At 38.1% G+C, this 23407-nt stretch overlaps 1 protein-coding gene across 3 annotated transcripts in view; it reads left to right on the top strand.

Annotated features, from left to right (window-relative positions):
- The window catches only part of fam168a (family with sequence similarity 168 member A), a 69903-nt gene that overhangs the window by 22155 nt on the left and 24341 nt on the right, over positions 1 to 23407 (top strand). For 2 of the 3 annotated variants that reach the window (XM_082183096.1, XM_082183094.1), the window contains exons 2-3: positions 6900 to 7022; positions 20411 to 20502. In XM_082183096.1, the coding sequence (XP_082039222.1) occupies positions 6952 to 7022; positions 20411 to 20502 (163 nt within the window). In that variant the 5' untranslated portion in view covers positions 6900 to 6951. The remainder of the gene's footprint in view (positions 1 to 6899; positions 7023 to 20410; positions 20503 to 23407) is intronic. The other variant, XM_082183095.1, reaches the window with a different exon arrangement.

The raw sequence follows: 23407 nt of genomic DNA, 5'->3' as shown, positions 1-23407 counted from the left end.
TTTTACTGTTTATGATCAAATAAATGCTGCTTTGGTGAACATAAGGGTCTTCTTTCAAAAACATTGTAAAAAAATATTGCCGAATGCCGACTCCAAACTTGTTTTTTGTTTTTTTAAGTATATAAAAAAACTTTGGCTTGTGGAAATTCTGGTAATTAGACATGATGTAGAATCTTACCATATTGCAATCTATTGAATGGACAAATGAAATATGGCATATACTCAGACTGAATTTTTTTTAATTAATGAAAATCATGACTAAGCAGCAGAAGATGGTCAAATTGCTTTTGTTTGAGCTTTGATCAGCAAAATCTTTGCTGCTTTGTTGTTGCAGTCGTACATTTCAGTACAAAGAATAGCAGTCTGGATTGTGAATGAAGCAGCATTACTGAGATGGTCACAGGAAAACACTTCCTTGCTGCAGGAAGCTGGTTAGTGGTGTGTCCCAATGTCAATGACATCATCGTCATCGTAGGGTCACTGCGGGGTCAAAGTGCTGAGTGTGTGTAGTATGCGTGTCCTTAGATTTACCCTAACTGCCCAGTCAGCAGGGAAAACCTCCACCGGACTGAACTGCTGTCTAATGCGTTTTGAAAGACACAAGCACCAGAGTGAATCTCACAAAATGTTCAGGGCATATTTTACCCCAAAATCAAAGGGGAAAATAGTAAATTATATTTTGCATTAAGAAAATGAAGCCTATTTTAAAGAGCATTAAGATTTATGAATTTTGGCATTTTTTTTCATGAAAATTAAGCACATTTTGTTCATTACTGTGATGTGCACTGATGCTTTTCTTTTAAATTTGTGATTTTATCGAAAAACTAATTATTTATTTTATTTTTATTATTTATTTTATTATTATTTGTTTAATGAGAATTTGATGATGTTCATGGTCCTAAAAATAGATCTAATTTAAAATAGAAAAAAATTGACCTATTATTATTATTATTATTATTATTATTATTATTATTACCACCATTTGTGGTTAAATATGACTTAGGCATTCTTGACAGGATTTGTTACATTTGAAATAAAAATAAATAAGTGAATAAAAAAATGCACCTGCCAATTGGGAAGATTTACCAACCATAAGTATTTCTTACCGACTATTAAACTGTTTTTACAATATGTGATGCGATCTGGGAAAACCCACCACATGGTGAAATTTTACATATTACAGGTTTTGATATCACATGGAAGCTGGTATCAAGCCCTTTCCAAATCTGTTTTTATTTTTATCATAGCTTGTTGGTAGCAAAAGTTATGTTTATCTGAAGTCGGCCGATCGCTATGATTTTCTGGAACGGAATTTTGAGAAAAACAGGTTTAATAACTGTGACCGTCGGGACGCTTGGCTCTCTTTTTTTTTTAAACAGGATTGGCGCGAAATCCACACTAATACACATTCACTGTACATGTTATGTGGTTTATTTTATAGGTAAACTATCTTTGTAGTGTTAAGAGACGGACAGGTGTATGGGATATACGCCGATTGTTTTTTTGTTTTTTTTACCTCTGCCGGGCGTTAGAGAAAATGGTCACATAGATTGCATTAGAGAAAGAGAGTATTTTCAGCTTGACACTATCGCTGTTTTTCTGCACTAAACAAGGGAATTTTGCCAAGATATTTTCAAAGATAAGAGAAAAGATGTTATAGAATAATAATTTAATAATAAAAAAAAAAAAAATGTGACAAAAAACTGACATTCAAACTATTTTGGAATTTACTGAAAACGGCCCAGCGCGACATCCGACGGGTTTTCCCAGATCGCATCACATATGTTATTAAAAACTATATTTTTGCCATAATGAAATTATTTCATAATGAATTATTTAGGTAATATTTAGCTCGTTTTGGACCCTGAAATATACAGTAGAATGTAAGATATGATTTACTTTCTTTCGATTCAGGCTGTGCTCGCACGGTTTGTTAATGGGGAATCATAAAATCAAATCCAGATTCACATCATCCTGAATGTTGTATCAATAGCCAAATGAGGTGAATGTAATGGCGCTCAGCTTAATTTTGCGTCTGGATTTCCCCTAATTTTGTTTCCTGTCTCCTGATGCTGCAGGGCAAATATAATGAGCACTAAGCAATGCACCTTTCAACAACGTGTTATAAAGAGCAGCGTGTTACATAACTGCAACATAACTGCCAAACTCTGTGTTCTGCATGAGAGAGAAGGAGAGGAGTGAGAGCTCAAGGGCACTGCAGTGTGTTCAGATTCACCCTGATAAAAAAAGAAGGGAGAAAAAAAAAAGAGTTATTCATAGAGATTGAGGAAAAAGGGGGGGAGGGACGGAAAGGAGGAGGAAAGACGCTGGAATGGAGGAGGTATTGATTTGGTTAGAGAGAGGACGGGGGAGATCATGAAAATCAGTCGCAAGGAGAAGGCAAGTGAGGAGAGATGGCAATCATAAGGATTTGGATTTAGAGTCCACGTAACAATTCTGCTTTCTTAAAGCACCCCTGTAGTCAATAATTGTATCCATTAAACTCATCTTTGATCACCAAAATTACATAATTAAAAGTTGTTTCCTTTCTAAAAAATTCTTCATGCCTTAAAATAGCTTGAATGTAACTCTACACCCATGCCTCATTTAGTACATGCGGTTCTATGAATATGCAAATTAGCCCCGCCTCCACTCACTCGCACCACCTCAGAGATTCACTAATTGACATTCACACACTGACGTGCTTGGTTAGCTTGTGACGTCAGAAACACCAGCGATGTAACATTTTCCTTTAAAGGATTTTAAGGATTTTGTTCTCTTCAACTCACTGGATGGAGACAGTGCTTTATTCGCAAATGTTCTATGCGATATTCCAATTCCAAAGTTAAATTCACAACTTTGGATGGAAACATAGCTTGTGTTGTTGCCTCGCATCAGCTGCGTCTGGGCCAAAAAGCTGCACTTGAACACACCGCAAAGACTACAGCTGACTGCCAACTAGCATGTGTGTTCTGTGTCTGCGTGTAAGGAAATGACTGCATAAATCAGCAGGTGTCAATAGTCTATTTTCGTCATTCAAAAAAGAAAACCAAAACTAGGACTACATATACTGTACACAACCCGTACATTTTGAATCATGACAAATCACTTTCTTCATTCCAGCCGGCTCATGTTGTTATGAAAATATTGGAATGCTCAGGTAAGATGACGTCAAATTAGAACCAGCCTTCTGACTGTGCCATCATGACTACTTTGCTCGCTTTTATCACTTTCGCTTTTATTTTCATGCATTGGCTGACGCCGATTCAACACGCTGAATCGGGCGAACTCCCGCCGACTAGAGGCGACCCAACCTGTATGAGTTTCTTTTTTGTGTGGAACATAAAATAAGATCTTTTGAAGAATGTTGGTAACCAAACAGTTTTTGGTCCCCATTGACTTCTTACTATGGAAGTCAATGGGGACCAGCAACAGTTTGGTAACCAACATTCTTCAAAAGATCTTCTTTTATGTTCCACACAAGAAAGAAACTCATACAGGTTTGGAACCTCATAAAGGTGAGTAAATGATGGAAAAATGTTGATTTATTTTTTTATTTTTTTGGGGTGAACTATCCCTTTAAACAGCCCTGTATTAGAAGTCAGCCATTTTACTGCACATATCTTCCCTCGTGAACGACTCTTCGGGGACGGGCAGTCTGGTGCGTTTAATGCTGGTTAGTTACCCGAGTGTGCACTAAGAACCCCATTCTCCACCCTTGATGAGCCACTGTGCGTGTTTGGCTTGTAGAAGAGCACATAAAGCAGTGAATAATACCTGTTTGGGATAATGAGTGCTCTTCAATGTGTTCTGCCTTGTATTTTGCTCTGCATTTTGGTCATTGAGACATAAAAAAGGTTCTTTTGTGTCTGTGTGTGCGTTCCAGTTAATTAATTGAGGGTTGTGTGTTGTATTTATTCTGTTTTTTACATTCCAGAAGAGATGGGCGAAATATTAATATCATACAAATAAAAAAAACATCCTTGAATATTTATATAATCATTTTTATGTGGTAAAAAGCATATCTTTGTTATATGATCACATGTTAATGTTTGTCAGCGTTACAATCATTGAATCTGAAAGTTTGTGTATTTCAGTATCATTATAGTATTTATTCATATTTTTAATGAGTTTTTATTTTATATTTTCCATTTGCATTGTGATTTTAGTTTTAATAGTTTTTTTATAATAGTTTTTATTAGTCTGTTTTTTATGTCTACTTAGTTTTTGTTCATTTTATCACAGTTTTAAGTAAATTTTTATTTATTTCAGTTTTTTTTTATTAAAATTGTATTCGTTATTTTTTAAATGTTGGAGTTTTAGTTAACAATAATATGCATTTCCCTAGGTATGATCTACTATGTTATGAAAAAATTGATCTGACTTGATTCTTTGAGTAACAATTAGCTAGAAAATACATTTTTTATATATATTTGATTCATACTTGAAATACAAATGGAAGTCTGCCGCAGAAATCTCCATAAAATGATTTGTAAAAATCCTTATAAATGCAAAAAGGTTATGCAAATTCATTGGTAAAAATTTAGCATCCCTGATTTGTGCCTCTATGGCACAAGAATCATAGAAGATGTGTTGTCTAGTCTTTAATTTTCCATCGGTCAGTGTGATGATTTTTGATGAGATAAAGAATCAGTGAATCCGAGGCAGTCAGTTATATCACTTCTGAACATGTTCTGAATACACGCATACAATTTTAGTAGATTTCCCCGTTACATCTGTGTGGCAGTTTGATATCCTTCATTATGCCATCAATCATACCGTCCTACTGAGGAAGATATTAGTGCAGAGAGAGAGAGAGAGAGAGAGAGAGAGAGAGAGAGAGGTGGTTGTGTACTGGTGTGAGGGGCACCTTCATCCACGAACAGCTCAAGGTGATCTTGTCACGGCCTGATTAATGACTCATGGTCTGCAGAACACAAGCAGCTCAGAGCCGCCTCTGCACATAAAAAAGAACATGCACATGTGCAATGTACAGCCAAACCTGCTTTACATCACTTTCAATTGTCCATTTAAGAGCAGTGAAATTAACCTGAGGTGGGGGCAAGCATGGTTGCATAATACCTTCACTAGAGGGCACTATTGGATTATTTAATGAAGTCACGTATAGGGTTAAAAAACCTGCGTGCATGATTGTGACCTGGATGCACTTCATGATTGCATTACATTTCAATAAAGAAATTACAAGCATCTACAATCCACCATATGTAAATGTGCAGCATATGTGCCATTTTAGCTGTTTATTGATATTTTGTCGCTCTTTACACTTTCTTATCTCTTAGCGGTAAACACTCTAGGATATAAATTAGTGAGATGTTTACTTGCCAGGATGTAGACTTCATATGTTAAAATTGTCAATATATATGCATGCATTGACATTGATTCTGTGTGCTTTCAGGCGCATTCAAGAAAAGTATAGAAGTATTTCGATTATTTTTGATTTATTTGTTTTTTGTCATCATGCTACTGACCAGATACAATTTTATTTGGGTAAGATGCAAAGTGCTACTACAACATGTGAAATGATCAAATGTTAGGCATTAATGGCAGTGGTTTGCTTTTCAAAATGGTTTGTAAGCACATTTTTATGCATATTTCTTCTTTATTTTTTCAAAGAAATCTCTACATTGCTCCGTTAACTTTTCGGTTAGTTAAAACCATTATTGGTGAAGTAGAATTAAAATACTCATTGTTATTAACCTATTTTATTGTTTTGTCTAAACAATATCACTGTTTTTTTTCTTGTTGGAGTAAACTTATTTGTACAAAATTGTTATACTGTAATCACATGAGAAAAGGTCATGTAAATTCATTGGCGAAAAAATTTAGCATCCTCTGGCCTCCATTGCACATGAATCATGTTTAATATGTTGACATGGTATTCTTTAATTTACCATCATTATAATGATATATTACTCTATAAATGCTCATCACTTGGTATAATTTTTTTAGCGATTTATTTTTGGCGATTTTTGCCTTGATAGGATAGTATAGAGTGGGCAAGAAGCAAGGTGGGAGAGAGAGGGGGACAGGATCAGAAAAGGTCTGCGAGCTGGGACTCAGACTCAGGTCGTCTAAAGCGCAACGGCGCTATCTGTCGCGTTGCCCACGAGGCTATTGGTGCCGACATAGTTATTACATTTAAAGGGATATTGTACCCAAAAATGTAAAGATATTTTGAGCAATTTCATTAAAAAAAGTCAATGGACTCAAAATGTCTTCTTTCGTTTTCCACAAAAGAAAAACATTCATACTAGTTTGGAGGGTGAGTAAATGATGATGAACGATCCCTTTAAGCACATTTATTTAAGTAGTGAAAATGACCTATGTGCTTGTCCTTAATATAGAATAATGTGAAATGGAGATGATATTCCTAGTTTTTCCTGCACACTAACCCTTTTAAAGTGTGTGGGAATGAAATAAGCATCTAATTAAAGGAAGTGATATTAAGTGGGCTTGACTGCATTTTAACTCACATCTACATGCACACGAGAACACTGCTCCAAGCCAGCGCTTTGTCCCTGACGCACCGTTATTCACCCCCATACTGATCTGTCCATCAGTGTGTGAAGGTGTGTGATTTGATTTCTGCTGCTTGTCAGTGTCTCTCTCTCTCTCTCTCTCTCTCTCTCTCTCTCTCTCTCTCTCTCTCTCTCTCTCTCTCTCTCTCTCTCTCTCTCTCTCTCTCTCTCTCTCTCTCTCTCTCTCTCTCTCTCTCTCTCTCTCTCTCTCTCTCTCTCTCTCTCTCTCCACTGCTTTGCTTGCTTTGTGTTGCTTTGCTGTGTTTTGCTTTGCTCTGCTGTGCTTGTGCTTGATGGTTTGCCTTTTAATCATATCCTGCTCTCGTTTTTGTTTGTTTCCTTCTTTTTTGTCATTTCCAGATTTGCATATCCATTCTTCCTACCTCCTTCATTTGCCTTTCCTTCACTGAGAATGGCAAGCGGGCATTCCACTGACAAATTCAGTTTTCTGTACCCAACAGACACCAGTCAGAACATTAAGAGGTCAGTCTAGTGCTCAGCACCTTCCACCGTGTGTGTGTGTGTATGTGTGTGTTTGGGTCGAAGTTGATGTACTGTTCACCCTGATGTATGTACGTTTCCAGCTGTTCTGACCTACATACTGGCCAGGCTATGTCATGTTTCTCTCCTCTAGGGTTTGTTTGACCTTGATTTGTTTAGTCTCAGAGCAGCACACAGTTTTCACCTGCTCATTTCTATTTTTGTACCTCTGATCAAGCTTATTAAAGGGGTCATCGAATGCAAAATTCACTTTTAGATGGTGTTTGCTTATAAATGCATCTTTGCAGTATGTGGACACAACCCACCATATAATGAAAAAAATCCATTCACTTCTTTATTTTTTATCTTATTACCTAAACACGCTCTATAATCAAGCCGTTTGGATTTTCTGAGCAATATGACATCTATATTGCTCATGCTCCGCCCACGACCGCTGACGGCCTGTCCTGTATTAGCTTATTTCTGCCCTCAGCCATTTTTATACTGTCAGCCAAGGCAGCACTTTACGTGTCTTGCGTCAACACGCCCAATGGAAGAGAGAGGTGGGGTGAGCAGTTGCTCATTATGATTTAAAGAGATATGCACAGAAACGGGTCGCTGTGAACAGAGCTGTTTTTGAGGAGGTAAAAAGGGTGTTGTTTTACACAACCATTGAGGGATTTTAACCAAAGCATGTTACGAACTTGGAAAATGGGCATCCGATGACCCCTTTAAAAACAACATGACATTTCATTCACAACCCTTTTTACTTTTATATTGATGATGTGATGGATTTTAGGCACATCTTTTTGTTATTTGTTTGATTTAAGTGATTGGATTGTGAAAAATGGCCATTCCTTTTTTGTATTTATATTCATGTGATGCAAATCTGAATTTTCAGCATAATTACAGCATAATTACTCCAGTATTATTATCCAGTGATGACCCAAGGATGTCACATGGTCCCTCAGAAATTATTCTAATATGCCGATTTGCTGCTCAAGAAACATTTCTTATTATTATCAATGTTGAAAACGGTTGTGCTGTTCAATATTTCTGTGGAAACCGTGATTCATTTTTTCAGGAATTTTTGATGAATAGAAAATTAAAAATATTAGCGTTTATTTCTACATAAAAATCTTTTGTAACATTAAAAATGTCTTTACTATCACTTTTGGTCAACTTAATCCATCTTTGCTGAATAAAAGTATTTATTTATAAAAAAATAAAAAAATAAAAAAATAAAATTCTTCTGAATGCCTCAAGATTTGCCCAGCCAGTATAATCAAAATGAAAGAATCCAAACTACAATATTTAACATATACATACATACATGAACCTCACAACGATTTGCTGCCGACCGCATTTTTCAATTGATATTTGCATACATTTGAGAACTGCCCAACCTTTTGACACTCTCCGGTCCACTGTCAATCCCACAATGCACCGTGCAAGCATGAAGCTCAACTTCCATAGGAATGGATTGAAAATGCTTGCTCTGCACTAGTGTGCAATCACCTAGTCAACCAAATTTGTATTATTCAGTTAGTTGCAGAAGAATAAAACTTCCACAGGAAGTGGCGAAGTCACGCAGTCCGCGACAGACAGATCTTTAACACTTCTGGTCCATTTGGTAATTACAGTATATCGGCCAGGAATTCCATATGTTCACCTATCATTGACCGACCTCAAATATGGCTTATCATTTGAAACACGCAAGTAGTAGCCTAATGTTTGCAACTTAACGTGGTTGCTCGCTCTAATGTTGACCTAGATAAATGTGCGCTATTATTTGGCGCAAATCCAAGAACTCAAAGAATTTAAAATGCTCCATCATTTTTGGTCATACAGATGGGAATAATACATCATTCTAAACTAGTCTACTTTTATATGTGTACGCTCACAACAACAACAACAAAACTCGTGCTTCTGTAAAATAAAGAAAACAAACAGGATGCACTTTTTACTGTCTTGGTCTCCGTGTGAACTTCTGGAGCGCGTCACAAAAATTAAACAAAACTCATGCTCATTCGAGTGCATACTTGCCTCACATATTCTATATGTCTGAAGATTGAAATGTCTACTTTTAAAATGAACCGATTTAAATTCGATTAAAACTTGTGTTTGAGGGTGTCATCTTTCATACTTGTGTTAATGAGGGTGTCATCCTCTCGCTCTGATGGGCACATTCCCCTCTGACATATCCACTCTCCCACACACGCGCGCACACACACACACGCTCGTGACACACACAACACCACGATACATATGAACACCTGCTAACAGCTCCATGCTCACACGGCCTTCTCCCATTTCCGTCGTGTGTGGCCGTGGTGTGAGGGGAAGTTCTGACGCATAATCCTCCCCTATTCATGTCTTTCCCCCCCGACTGACTGACTGATAATGGCATCGAGTGTTCATGTGAGATCAGATGCGCACACATGCACAATGAGGGAGGGTAACACACTCATACACTCACATACTCACACCCAGTTTGCCGTAAGGATTAGATTAACCTTAATCTCGTCCCAGACAATCAGTAGTTCAGTTGTACAATGGAAACGTCCCCCCACTGCTGTTTTTCTCATTTTTCTCATTTTTAAACTTGTTTCTTGTTTTAGTTGAAGCCTTGGTGAATGTCCATCACTTTAGACTTTAAGGATGCAAAAAGGATATGAGCTAAAGGATATACGGATATACTTGAGCTAAAGGATATGATGTCACAGTCAAGGGCTTCTGTTTTCAATATATAATAAATTGCATGATACATAATAAATGATAACAAATGTAAATGTTCTTATTTACCATCTACTATCCTGCTTCACTTCTGAAAGTTTGTTTTCTTTTAAACGTGTTTTGAGGCAAAATGGTAGCACATTTGGTGACACTAATGGTTTCACCAAATGTGAACTTTAGTGCACAGTGAAAGGTTTTCACATATACTTTTGTAAAATACAGTCTGCTGTATTTGGATGGCTACAAGTAAACGCAACACAAAGTGTAGTATGACCACCACTTTATCTTTGAATGTTATTAGATATTTAAAGGACGTAGAATATGGAAATAGCTTGAACAAGAAAATATTCATATTTAATTATTGATAAAATTATATCAATCACGCTACTGTTCAAAACTTTTTTTGTTTGTTAGTTTTTTTGCCTTTTATTCAAAGAATCCTGAAAAAAATATTTAGCAGCACAACATTTCAACATTGATAAGAAATGTTTCTTGAGCAGCAAATCGCCTCGGTTCCCTGAAGAGGGAACGAGACGCTGCATCAATTGACGCTGTGGGAACACTGCGTGATTGCGTCATGAAAAATGAGTGAAAACAGTCCAATGGTGTGACAAGACGTCAGAGGCGGGTGACGTCATCAACCAGGAAACTATAAACCCTGCCCATACTGTGTAAAGCTAGCTTCTAATAGGATGAAGCAAGTCGCTAGCAGGCATTCAGTAAGTATGGCAGGGTGACACAGCATCTCGTTCCCTCTTCAGGGAACCGAGGTTGCAGTCGGAACAGAGGCGTTCCATTTCAAGGGAACTTGCGCTGCGTCGATTGACGCTGTGGGAACGTCTATACCCACGCCGCCACAATGAACCAGTGTCTTTCTAGTGTGAATCAAGAAAGCACTAGGACAAGAGCACCAGGTGTGGAGCCCAAGTCTAGGACGTAAAACCTCATGAATATGTGTGGTGAGGACCAGCCTGTCGCATCACAAACATCTTGAAGTGAAATTCCTGACACTAGAGCCTTAGAGGCAGCCATACTCTTAGTTGAATAGGCCCGCATTGCCAAAGGGGTAGGCAGTCCGGCCAATTCATAAGCACAAGAGATAGCCCCGACTCTCCATCCAAGGCCACGTACACCTTTAAAGTGGACGGAGATAACTGGAGCAAATCGCTCTTGCAGGAACTCCAGCACTGTACCAACAGGGCAGTTAACTGGGTCCAGCTGACGACCACTGTACCAAGAAGTGAACACTCTCCACTTCAGGGCATTCAGTTTCCTTGTGGAGAGAGCTCTGTAGTGAAGAATGGTCTCAACAACTTCAGTTGAGAGACCAGCATCTATAAGCTGGGCCCCTTCAGAGGCCAAGCCCACAGCTTCCACAGTTCTAGGCGGGGGTGAAGTATTGAGCCCCCTGTTTGGGACAGAAGGTCCCTCCTGACCGGAATCTCCCAAGGAGATCCGTCGAGGAGAGACACTAGATCCGACAACCACACTCTGCCCAGCCACCGCGGGGCGATCAAGGTGATACGAATCTTGTCCCTGAATCCCTGGGATCAATGCGTGCTGGAGAGAAACATGCTTGCATAGTGATCGAATCCCATACCATGCCTAGAAAAGTGGTTCTCTGTTGCACACATCTCAGGAGGGATTTTGGTCCATTCCTCTTTACAGATCCTCTCTAAATCCTTTGCAACTCTAAGTTTCAGCTCCCTCCACAGATTTTCTATAGGATTAAGGTGTGGAGACTGGCTAGGCCACTCCAAAACCTTAATATGCTTCTTCTTGAGCCACTCCTTTGTTGCCTAGGCAGTATGTTTCGGGTCATTGTCATGCTGGAAGTCCCATCCACGACCCATCTTCAGTGTTCTGGCTGAAGGAAGGATTTTACGGTACATGGCCCATCCATCAGCCCCTCAGATTAAGGTGTGGAGACTGGCTAGGCCACTCCAAAACCTTAATATGCTTCTTCTTGAGCCACTCCTTTGTTGCCTAGGCAGTATGTTTCGGGTCATTGTCATGCTGGAAGTCCCATCCACGACCCATCTTCAGTGTTCTGGCTGAAGGAAGGATTTTACGGTACATGGCCCATCCATCAGCCCCTCAGATTAAGGTGTGGAGACTGGCTAGGCCACTCCAAAACCTTAATATGCTTCTTCTTGAGCCACTCCTTTGTTGCCTAGGCAGTATGTTTCGGGTCATTGTCATGCTGGAAGTCCCATCCACGACCCATCTTCAGTGTTCTGGCTGAAGGAAGGATTTTACGGTACATGGCCCATCCATCAGCCCCTCAATACGGTGAAGTCGTCCTGTACCCTTAGAAGAGTAACAGCCCCAGAGCATAATGTTTCCACCTCCGTGCTTGACTGTAGGGATGGTGTTCTTGGGGTCATAGTCAGCATTTCTCTTCCTCCAAACATGACAAGTTGAGTTGATACCAAAGAACTCAATTTGGGTCTCATCTGACCACAGCACTTCCTCCCAAGCCTTCTCTAAATCATTAGATGTTCATAGGCAAACTTCAGACGGGCCTTCTTGAGCAGGGGGACCTTACGGGTGCTGCAAGATTTCAATCCATTGCGGCATAGTGTGTTACCAATTGTTTGCTTGGTGACTGTGGTCCCAACTGCCTTGAGATCATTAACAAGTTCCTCCCGCGATCATCCTTTCTCATGATCATCCGTACCCCATGAGGCGAGATCTTGCATGGAGCTCCAGACCCAGGGTGATTTAATGGTTATTTTGTATATCTTCCATTTCCAAATAATGGCACCAACAGTTGTCTCCTTCTCACCAAGCTTCTTGCTGATGGTCTTGTAGCCCATTCCAGCCTTGTGCAGGTCTACAATCTGGTCCCTGACGTTTGACAGCTCTTTGGTTTTGCCCATAGTGGTGGAGAGGATGGAATGGAAGATACAGATTCTGTGGACAGGTTTCTTTTATACACATGAGCTGACATTAAGAGTACTTTCTTAAAGTGGCAGGACTAATCTGTGTTCCACATGGGCACATAGCCAATCTGTGGGAGGCAGAATTCTTGCTGGTTGGTAGGGGATCAAATACTTATTTCACTCGATCAAATGCTAATCAATTTACAACCTTTGTATAATGTTTTTCTGGATTTTTTGGTTGATATTCTGTCTCTATCCGTTAAAATAAACCTACCGTAAAAATTATAGACCCTTCATTTCTTTGTCAGTGGGTGAACTTACAAAATCAGCAGGGGATCAAATAATTATTTCCCCACTATCAGATCTCATACACACTAAAAAGTCCTGGGTTAAAAAGGGACCAACTAATTTCTGGGTTATTTCAACCCAGAAATTTGGGTTATTCTTTTTGACCCAAATTCTGGGTTAAATACCTGACCCAAATGTTAGTTAGTAATGACTCATCTATGTCTTCATCTGAAAGACAGAAAACAAGACAACATGAGTATTGTTAATAAGTCGAGACAATTGTGAACCACTCACCAGACACTCTTTCATTATCAAGCTAACAAATAATCACATTTAAGGGAATGCTGTGGCTTTTTTTTTTTTTTCGTGGCCCAAATTGCCAGTTAACTAATGTGGTTCTTTTGCAGCATTACCCATTTTGTGTGAATGATAGTCTATACTGTCCATCTTTTCTTTCATTAACAAGTGTAATATTACATTATATATAATATTAACATAATAATATTAACGGGTAGTGTAGAGAAATGATTCTCTGATAACCAAGGCACTCCTTAATTAAAATGTCTTTATTACAAATTTGACATGTCTAACTGGACAACTTTAAAAAGCCCACGCGTAGCAGCATGGAGCCTTCTTCAGGGCATAATGAAGCAGATGAAAAACTGATCTTATAAAGACAAACACACACAAGTAGAAGCAAACACACAGGTGCTAGCAATCAGTGTTAAAGGTCTACAGATAATTGCTAGGACACGCCTCTCACACGGTTCTCAGCACTGAAACTATAAATCACAATAATAAACAGAAACACAGGCAACAAATAGCATGCATATATATATCATGCATACATTGCTAGGGCACGCCTCTCACATGATTCTCAGCACTAAAGCTGTTGGTCACAATATAAGCAAAAAACACAAGCAACAGGTAGCATGCATATATTCATACATACACATGCATATACATTCATGCATACATATGCATATACAATACATATGAAAAGTAAGTAATCACAAGAAAAAACAATATTACAAAATCACAGAAAAGGTCTATAATCTATCTCCTCATTTAATCCTGGATAGTCCATTGCTTTAAAACTCCATATCCAAAAGGTTTCACGTTGCAATAACCGTTTTAAAATGTCACCTCCACGTATTGATTTTTTAATAATTTCAATGCCCTGAATTCTCAAAGATGATGGGTCACTGTGATGTATTTCTTTATAGTGTTTAGCCATAGGGTAATCTTCGTTGTTGACTCGGATTGCGTATTTGTGTTCATAAAACCGCTCTTTTAGTTTTCTTTTAGTTCTGCCTCTACAAAGATTACCCTATGGCTAAACACTATAAAGAAATACATCACAGTGACCCATCATCTTTGAGAATTCAGGGCATTGAAATTATTAAAAAATCAATACGTGGAGGTGACATTTTAAAACGGTTATTGCAACGTGAAACCTTTTGGATATGGAGTTTTAAAGCAATGGACTATTGCATGTATGCATGATATATATATATGTATGCTATTTGTTGCCTGTGTTTCTGTTTATTATTGTGATTTATAGTTTCAGTGCTGAGAACCGTGTGAGAGGCGTGTCCTAGCAATTATCTGTAGACCTTTAACACTGATTGCCAGCACCTGTGTGTTTGCTTCTACTTGTGTGTGTTTGTCTTTATAAGATCAGTTTTTCATCTGCTTCATTATGCCCTGAAGAAGGCTCCATGCTGCTACGCGTGGGCTTTTTAAAGTTGTCCAGTTAGACATGTCAAATTTGTAATAAAGACATTTTAATTAAGGAGTGCCTTGGTTATCAGAGAATCATTTCTCTACACTACCTCTTAGATGTCCTACCTTGGACCAAAGAGCACCCAAATTAAACCCAAAAGGAATTGAGCATGCCATTCATCTTGAATCCAAACAATAATAATATTAACATTATAATATAATGTCATTAGACATGTGCCGGTATTCGGTAATGCGATAAATCGCGGTAATGAATATGCACGATATTGTTATCGCGGGCACTTCAAAATACCGTGAAAAATAATAGATCCGAATTTAGATTTTTAGAACGCGCATTATAGCTTATTTTCCATCAACCGCTTAAACAAGCACTGCGTATATGCTGCGCGAAACACGTGCGCATTCTGATGTAAACAATCGCCACGTGTATAAGCATGCGGCCGGTGCGCACTTCTAGTCTAATGTAAACAGTCCTCACATGGAGAAGCAGCATGGTGGAAGGAGGAACGCCACCGCCTACAGTCTATGGCCGCCGCCGATCTATCCGGATCCATCGCGCTTCTAAAAGCAGAGCTGCCAACTCGACGCATTCAGCGCGAGACTCTTCACACTTCACGCCACACATCCGTTTTCTCACGCAGAGAAAAATCGCGGAGCAAAGAGGACACGAAGACCGTCAAACAAGACAGAGCAGGTTACTTTTGATATGAAACAGGAGAACAATTGTGTCATAGAACGTTACATTTAAACTATTTAATGACCAGCAGCATGTTAGATGACTAAAACATATAGATAAAGAGGAGTATTTTGCTGAATATGTGCACTGCACTTTTTTACATATTTATTATATTTTTTACGTGTGTCATTACATAATTGTTATTATAATGAAAACCACATTATATTTGATTTAATTAGTTATTTGTAACCTTTAATAATACCAGCTGATAGGGCTCTATATGGTTACATAGCATTATGTGAGATATTTTTTTTTTCATGAGAAAAAAATAACATGTGGGCTATCTACTGTAGCCTTCCTAATATTTATCCAAAATTAGTCAATATTGAATCAAGATTTAAATCAAATCCCAAGTATTGAATTGAAATCGTTAAATTTGTGTTAAGCAATACAAACAGTAGCCTACCAGTCATTGTACCATGTAATCATTGTAACATGTTGTCACTAAACTTAATAAAATTCAGTTTATTTACCAAATGTTTTGACAATCACAATTACACCTTGTGATGCAAGTTTTATTTAATTTTTTGCATCCTCCCCCCCCCAATCCATTTGTTTCTCATGTGCAATTAAAATATCGTGATAATACCGTATACCGTGATGAAAGATCACTCAATTAATCGCAGCATGAAAATGTGATACCGGCACATGCCTAAATGTCATATGACATTAATGCAAAGGTGAATATCTGGTCCATTCTAATGCATAACAGCTTAAAGATAAGTATCTTTTAGGGTTATATAGATATGCATACCCCACTGTCGAAGAAGTTGTGACTTTCACAAAATCTTGCACTGACACATTTAAGCCTTATTAAAGAAAAATGTTTAGGTATAGAGAGATGATATAAGGGAAGTAAGAGTAAAATGCTCACCTCTAAAATTCCCAATCAGCTCAGACAGCCGCCACTCAGTTAGCTTATCAGTTAGCTTGTCCATTCAAAATGACCTGGAGGTTATAGAGGTAATATAGAGGTTAGCAACAATTCGAAGACTTGACCCGCTTCTTTAACTCTCACTACTTCAGCCAGTAGAGCACTGTATAATATGATAAGCACGGCGCAGCTGGTAAACATAACTCAACTATTGTGTTGCCTCGTCGCTCTGTACTGTAGCGTACTGTGGCTAAAGGGGGTCACACACCGGACGAGAAGCGCAGCGCAGCGCCGCGCCACATCGCCGCGCCACATCGCGCCTAGGACAACTCGAGTTTTCGCACACCGTGACCGGATGCGCACTCTCTCAGTTTATGGCCGCGCAGCGCCATGTCTTTAAAATTCGAACACATTATTATCGAACACATAACATGGGTTATTCTTTGAAAAATAACCCAGAAACCCAAACAACCCAGGAGTTGGGTCAGCATATTAGCCCTATAACCCAGAAAATGGTTACTCTGAAAAAATAACCCATAATTTTAACCCAACACAAATAACCCAGAAAATGGGTTGAAGAAATAACCCAGGAGTTTTTAGTGTGTATAGGATGTGTTTGGTTAAAGGGGTAGTTCACCCAAAAATGAGCTGAACACAAAAGATATTTTGAAAAATGTCGGTAACCAAACAGTTGATGGACCCCATTGACTTCCATAGTAGGAAAAAAAAATACTATGAAAGTCAATGGGGTCCATCAACTGTTTTGTTACAGACATTTTTCAAAATATCTTCTTTTGTGGACAATGAAGACAGAATTTTCATTTTTGGGTGAACTTTCCCTTTAAAGGTCCCATGGCATGGAAATTTCACTTTAGTTGTTCCTTCATCCGAGCCTCTGAAAAACCAGTGGGTTATGTGAATTTCTGATGTGTAAAAGTTCAGACAGATAATCTTTCTCTCAAAATCGTTCAATACTGTTTATGCATCAGTAAATCAAGCCAGTGACTAAAATATCAACTTCACATCGTTTCTCTTAGTAGGATGAAAATAATCTTATTTAAACTGTGATTAAAATATATACAGAAAGCGATCAAAGAACAGTCCCTTTCCAATTGCCCAAGCTGTCAATCACACAGCGCAAGTTTATCTGGACACTTGCCAAAACTCGTTATGAAATCAATGACGCTGTTACACTGCACAACAAAGCTCTTACTGTATTTACATCATGTTTGCATTGGTGAAATCATTAGTGAGAGTGCAGAAACTGCACTGCAATAATAAGATCTTTATTCACGCAATCAACAGACTTTCATCTGCTCAGTGCTCATCACTGCAACCTTTTATGTGATGGGAATAGATCTAAATACTTTAAAAACTTCTCACGATTCGTTAATCTCGATAGCTGTAATAGTAAAAATGTATAATAGCTGTAATAATAAAAGTTTTCGAGAGAGTTCCACATGTAATGCTAGCTATTTCATATGCAAGCATGTCGGCCAATCTCAGCAGTGAGTGTTTACACTGAAGTCTCACAGCAGACACGCCCCTTCAAACAGAGCGTTCAAATCAGAGGCTAAAATCAGGTTAGGAAAAATGCCTTTTATTTCTAAATTATGAAAAAAATGTAATCTAAAAAAAATACTAACATTATAAGGGCACCCCAGGAAACATTATAAAATAATAAAATAATCCATGCCATGGGACCTTTAAGTTAACGCGGTAGTAAAGAGATTCAGTTTACCAATGATCATTCAGTGCATGTAGCTCAAACAGTAATGCACAACATTAATAACTACAATTGGGACTGTCATATACATAACATAAAGAGAACACTATTGTAATAAATCATGGTGAATTCTTTGGGTTTAGTTGACGTGTTTCAGCGCGTTGTTACGGGAAGAGCGCATGTGCATCCACAACAAGAGTTACACATTCTGACTAGCACGCACTGTAACTTAGTTCAAGTTCACTTGTGCATTTCCATCATTTTATGCAGATATAAATTGAAATATGATTCTGTTGTATAAATATCTGTTCATTCAGCTCTTCATCTTCAGCACATGCAACTCAAAAAGCAATGCTGTTATTTAAAAAAAAGTGATATTAATTTAAGATGTTTCTTTTTCAAAAACATTGATGCATTATTAATAATAACTAGCACTTTTTATTTTCGTATTATTTTCATCAATGATATGGTTTAATTAAAATAATTTCATTATTGTCCGTGACTCCGTGCAGAGGCCATTTCATTTTATTTATCCATGGCCCATGCATTTTGATTCTTTATACGCAAGTAATGTTGTCCAATGACTTGTTTGCATTATTTAGGCATTATTTTATTTATTTGTAAGACAATAAATTAAAAAACTTTAATAAAGAAAGTTGGCCGTAGGAGTGTAAAATTAATTTTAAAACTTACACTGTTTCAAATTATATACTGTATAGTTTTGATTAGTGCTTGGGACATAGCATTTAATGGTACGACTTTTTTTTTCAGGCTCTCAAAAATGTTAAACAAATTTAGATTTATTGGCCCAATATATTGTTTATTGGCATTCAAATATTAAGAATTATCTATTAACTCTAATACCATTACAAAAGTAACCTAAACATGTAAAAAGCCACAGCTAAACATATGTGAAGATTTACTTTACAGCATCTCCTGAAACGTGGTCTTAAAATAGCTAAGTCTTTTCACACTGCGCTTACCCCCGGTCATTCTTAATCCCACTTTTAATGGAACGTAAAGGAACGTTTCACACTTGTAATTTAGAGGCAGGGTTAGCACCGTTTTTTACCCAGGGTTAAGAAACCCTCCTCCTTATATCCACGTGCTTTCATATGTACTACTGTACACCCAAAGCACTTTACAATGTTGGGATTTCCTCAACCACCACCAGCGTGCAGCATCCACTTGGAAGATGCGACGGCAGCCACAGTACATTGGCGCCAGTGCGCTCACCACACACCAGCTATAGGTGGAGAGGAGAGAGAATAATAGAGACAATTCAATGGATGGGGATTAGCAAGGGCCATTGGATGGAATATGGCCAAGACACCGGGGTTACACCCCTACTCTTTACGAGAAGTGCCATGGGACCACAGAAAGTCAGGACCTCGGTTTAACGTCTCATCCGAAGGACTGGGCTCTTTGACAGTATAGTGTCCCCATCACTTTACTGGGGCATTAAGACCCACACAGACCACAGGGTAAGCACTCCCTTCTGGCCTCACTAACACCTCTTCAAGCAGCAACCTAGTTTTTCCAGGAGTCTCCCATCTAGGTAATAACCAGGCTCAACCCTGCTTAGCTTCAGTGGGCAACCAGTCTTGGGCTACAGGGTGATATGGCTGCTCGTTTGAATATGAAAAATGTCAAATGACGATAGAACACACGGAAATTTGTGTGAAGAGACCATTTCATTCTTACAGTCGGCAATGCTATAGCCTTTATGTAAACAGGTCACATGCTGCGTTCATCCAGTCAGTGAGACTGGCAAAGCAAATATGCAAATACGTATGTTAACCCTAGGTTTAGGAATGTAAAGTGTGAAACTTCATCTTATGAATACCCACGATTAATTGTCAACTCAGGGTATATTATTAACAGTGTGAAACGTGAAGCATGATAACCCAGGATTCCATTTACCCGGGGTTTAGAATGACCCAGGGTTAACTATTTCAAGTGTGAAAAGCCATTTTATGTAATTCTTCAAAATAAGGTAAAAAAAAATGAAAAAATATGTATGGTAAGACTGTAGAGCAGGGATAGGCAACTCCGGTCCTGGAGGGCCGCTGTCCTGCAGAGTTTAGCTTCAGCCCTGATAAAAACTCACCTGCCTGTATCTATCTAGTAATCCTGAAAACATTGATTGCCTTGTTCAGGTGTGTTTAATTAGGGTTGGAGCTAAACTCTGCAGGACGGCGGCCCTCCAGGACCGGAGTTGCCTATCCCTGCTGTAGAGCCTAGAGAATTTGAGACTTGTGCTTGTGTGTGTGTTTGTGTGTGTTATGTTTTATCATCATTTGGGTTTGTTTAGGCAGATAATAGTGTTGCAGAAGTTCATACCTGTCAAAACAACACTGGCGTAACTCATATTCTGTCTATCTGTCTATCTGTTTCTTTCAGTAAGAACAGGCTGTCTTCCACCATGAACCCGGTGTACAGCCCAGTGCAACCGGGAACCCCGTACGGAAACCCGAAGAATATGGCATACACAGGTATGTAATGAGACAATCGCACATATTTAAAATTACAACATACTTAATTTATAAATGTCTGTGATCTTACTCTAGACAACTCAAAAAACATATCAATAGTTAAAGGTGCAGTAAGTGATTTCTGGGAAATGCTGTTGAAAGTGGATCTGACAGAGCACAATGAAACACTTGTAGCAAATCAGCAGCAGGGGACATGTCCACTCATGATGGGGGAGGAGAGAGAGAGTGAGCAAGAGGGAGATTTGAAGAAAGACTGTAGAAAGAGAAGTGGCTGAGAGACATTACAAAAGAGAAGAGGTTAGAAGAATTTCACTGGAAAAAGAAGGGTTATGATCAGCCAAGGGCTTTAGGACCTCTAGCTTTCTAGCGCTGGAGAGGCCTAAGTGGGAAGGTCTGAAAATTAACACCAAGGTTGCCTTGTTTTTTGCTCCATACATTGGCTTTGCTATGTTTCACAGAACCAAGATATGCTATTGTTGTAAGGTTAGCTGTAGTTACAGGGCGGTTTTGAGTGTCATTGTTTGTCTGGAGCTGCTGTGCTTCGCTTCAGCTATGATAAAGAGATATCCACTCTTTTATTGCATGTTCATGCATTTTGGAGGTGGAGCAATTTCAATTATCAACAGCGTTTCTTCAAAATCACTTACTGCACCTTTAAGGTGCAAATTCTGTTTCTTGTTGTCTGTAGAGGGATTGATCACCCGAAAATAAAAATGGGTGTGCATTAATGCATACTTCACCTCTCACTTCTGTTCCGTGTTGGCGGGTGTTTATGCATGTAGAGCCATGAGCGCCGTGTCACTCATGGCAGGTGTTTGTCTGCTGCCATGGCAACCGTAGGCTCATATTTGATGTGCTCTTATTGAAGGGATTCTCTGGGTCAATAGAGACTGTTTACACACCAACATCTACTCCCCCCACCCCTCCCCCCCTCACTTACAGGGTTTTCTCACTTACGATTCAAGTGTCAGTTTTATTTTAGAACATTCCTTTGGAGAAATTAAAAGAGACAGTTGTTTACGGACAGGAAGAGTATTGAGCTGTAATATGAATGTGAAAAGCAACTAATAGCATATAGCATATCATTTGATGAGAAATTAGTTCATATTGAGATGTCTGACTTTGGTATCTAGGCAGATTTGAGCACAGTCTGAGACATTGTTCAAAAACTCAACAAAAAAATATGAGATATAGCATATGAGATTAGCGGGGAGAATTTTCACTGTTGGAAAATCCATCTTAAGCTGGAAGTTTTATTTTGGATCATGGTAGCAGCCTGGTCTGAGCTGGTCAGTAGCTGGCCAGGGTAGTCTTCCATCCAGGATTGAATTTCTGAATTTCTCAAACCAGATGTATAATTTTATAATAATAAAGTAGAATCAAAATATAATGAAATTCAGTACAATTTAAATAACTGCTGTAAGAGTAGTTTTTAATGCAAAACATGTAATTTCTAACTATAACTAAACCTGTAATCTCTTAAAGGGATAGTTCACTTTGAAATGAAATTTTGGTATGTTTTAGCTTACCTCAAGGGCATCCAAGATGTAGGTGTCTTTTTTTCCGCAGTAATTTCAATTTTGATATTTTTAGGTCAAACCGTTCTTGTCTGTCAGTCATAATGCAGGTCGATGGTCACTTGTCTCAAAGAGCATGCACAGAGTCCAAATTAAAACAATTCCCCATCGTCCAAATTAAACAATTCCCCATCGTAAGTACACATTGATGGCCTAAGACACGAAACGAGCGGTTTGTGTGAGAAAACGAACAGTTTTTATTTCGTTTTTACCTCTTGAACTCAGCCACGTCCAAGTGATCTGAGAGTGCGGGCGGGTATAGGTATATACATGTCGCCTTGGCTACGGTTTCGCAGTAGCCAAGGCGACATCTAGTGTATATATCTATATATATATATATATATATATATATATCTATATATATATATATATCTATATATATATCTATATATATATATATATATATATATATATATATATATATATATATATATATATATATATATATATATATGGGGAATTGTTTAATTTGGACGATGGGGAATTGTTTTAATTTGGACTCTGTGCATGCTCTTTGAGACAGTGACCATCGACCTGCATTATATGACTGACAGACAAGAACGGTTTGACCTAAAAATATCAAAATTGAAACTACTGCGGAAAAAAAGACACCTACATCTTGGATGCCCTTGAGGTAAGCTAAAACATACCAAAATTTAATTTCAAAGTGAACTATCCCTTTAATATATGGGATAGATTCAATTTATAAGTTGTATATCAGGTTTATTTATCTTTTGAATATTAATATTATAATCCTGATTTTAATCCTTGGTTATTATTGCATTTATAAAAAATGCATAAATTAATATAATTTTTTTTTAATTGCATATGTATAATAATAATAATAATAACAACTTATAAAGAAATTAGATATATGCAAATATAAAGATAACTGCAAAGATAATAATATTATATTTGCAGTTATCTTTATATTTGCATATACAGTGAGGAAAATAAGTATTTGAACACCCTGCTATTTTGCAAGTTCTCCCACTTAGAAATCATGGAGGGGTCTGAAATTGTCATCGTAGGTGCATGTCCACTGTGAGAGACATAATCTAAAAAAAAAAATCCAGAAATCACAATGTATGATTTTTTTAACTATTTATTTGTATGATACAGCTGCAAATAAGTATTTGAACACCTGAGAAAATCAATGTTAATATTTGGTACAGTAGCCTTTGTTTGCAATTACAGAGGTCAAACGTTTCCTGTAGTTTTTCACCAGGTTTGCACACACTGCAGGAGGGATTTTGGCCCACTCCTCCACACAGATCTTCTCTAGATCAGTCAGGTTTCTGGGCTGTCGCTGAGAAACACGGAGTTTG

This window comes from Leuciscus leuciscus (assembly GCF_965113295.1).
Source record: "Leuciscus leuciscus genome assembly, chromosome: 10".
In the NCBI taxonomy this organism is placed as follows: domain Eukaryota; kingdom Metazoa; phylum Chordata; class Actinopteri; order Cypriniformes; family Leuciscidae; genus Leuciscus; species Leuciscus leuciscus.
Note: the sequence above shows the minus strand (reverse complement) of the source record. Positions and strands in the feature narration are given on the sequence as shown.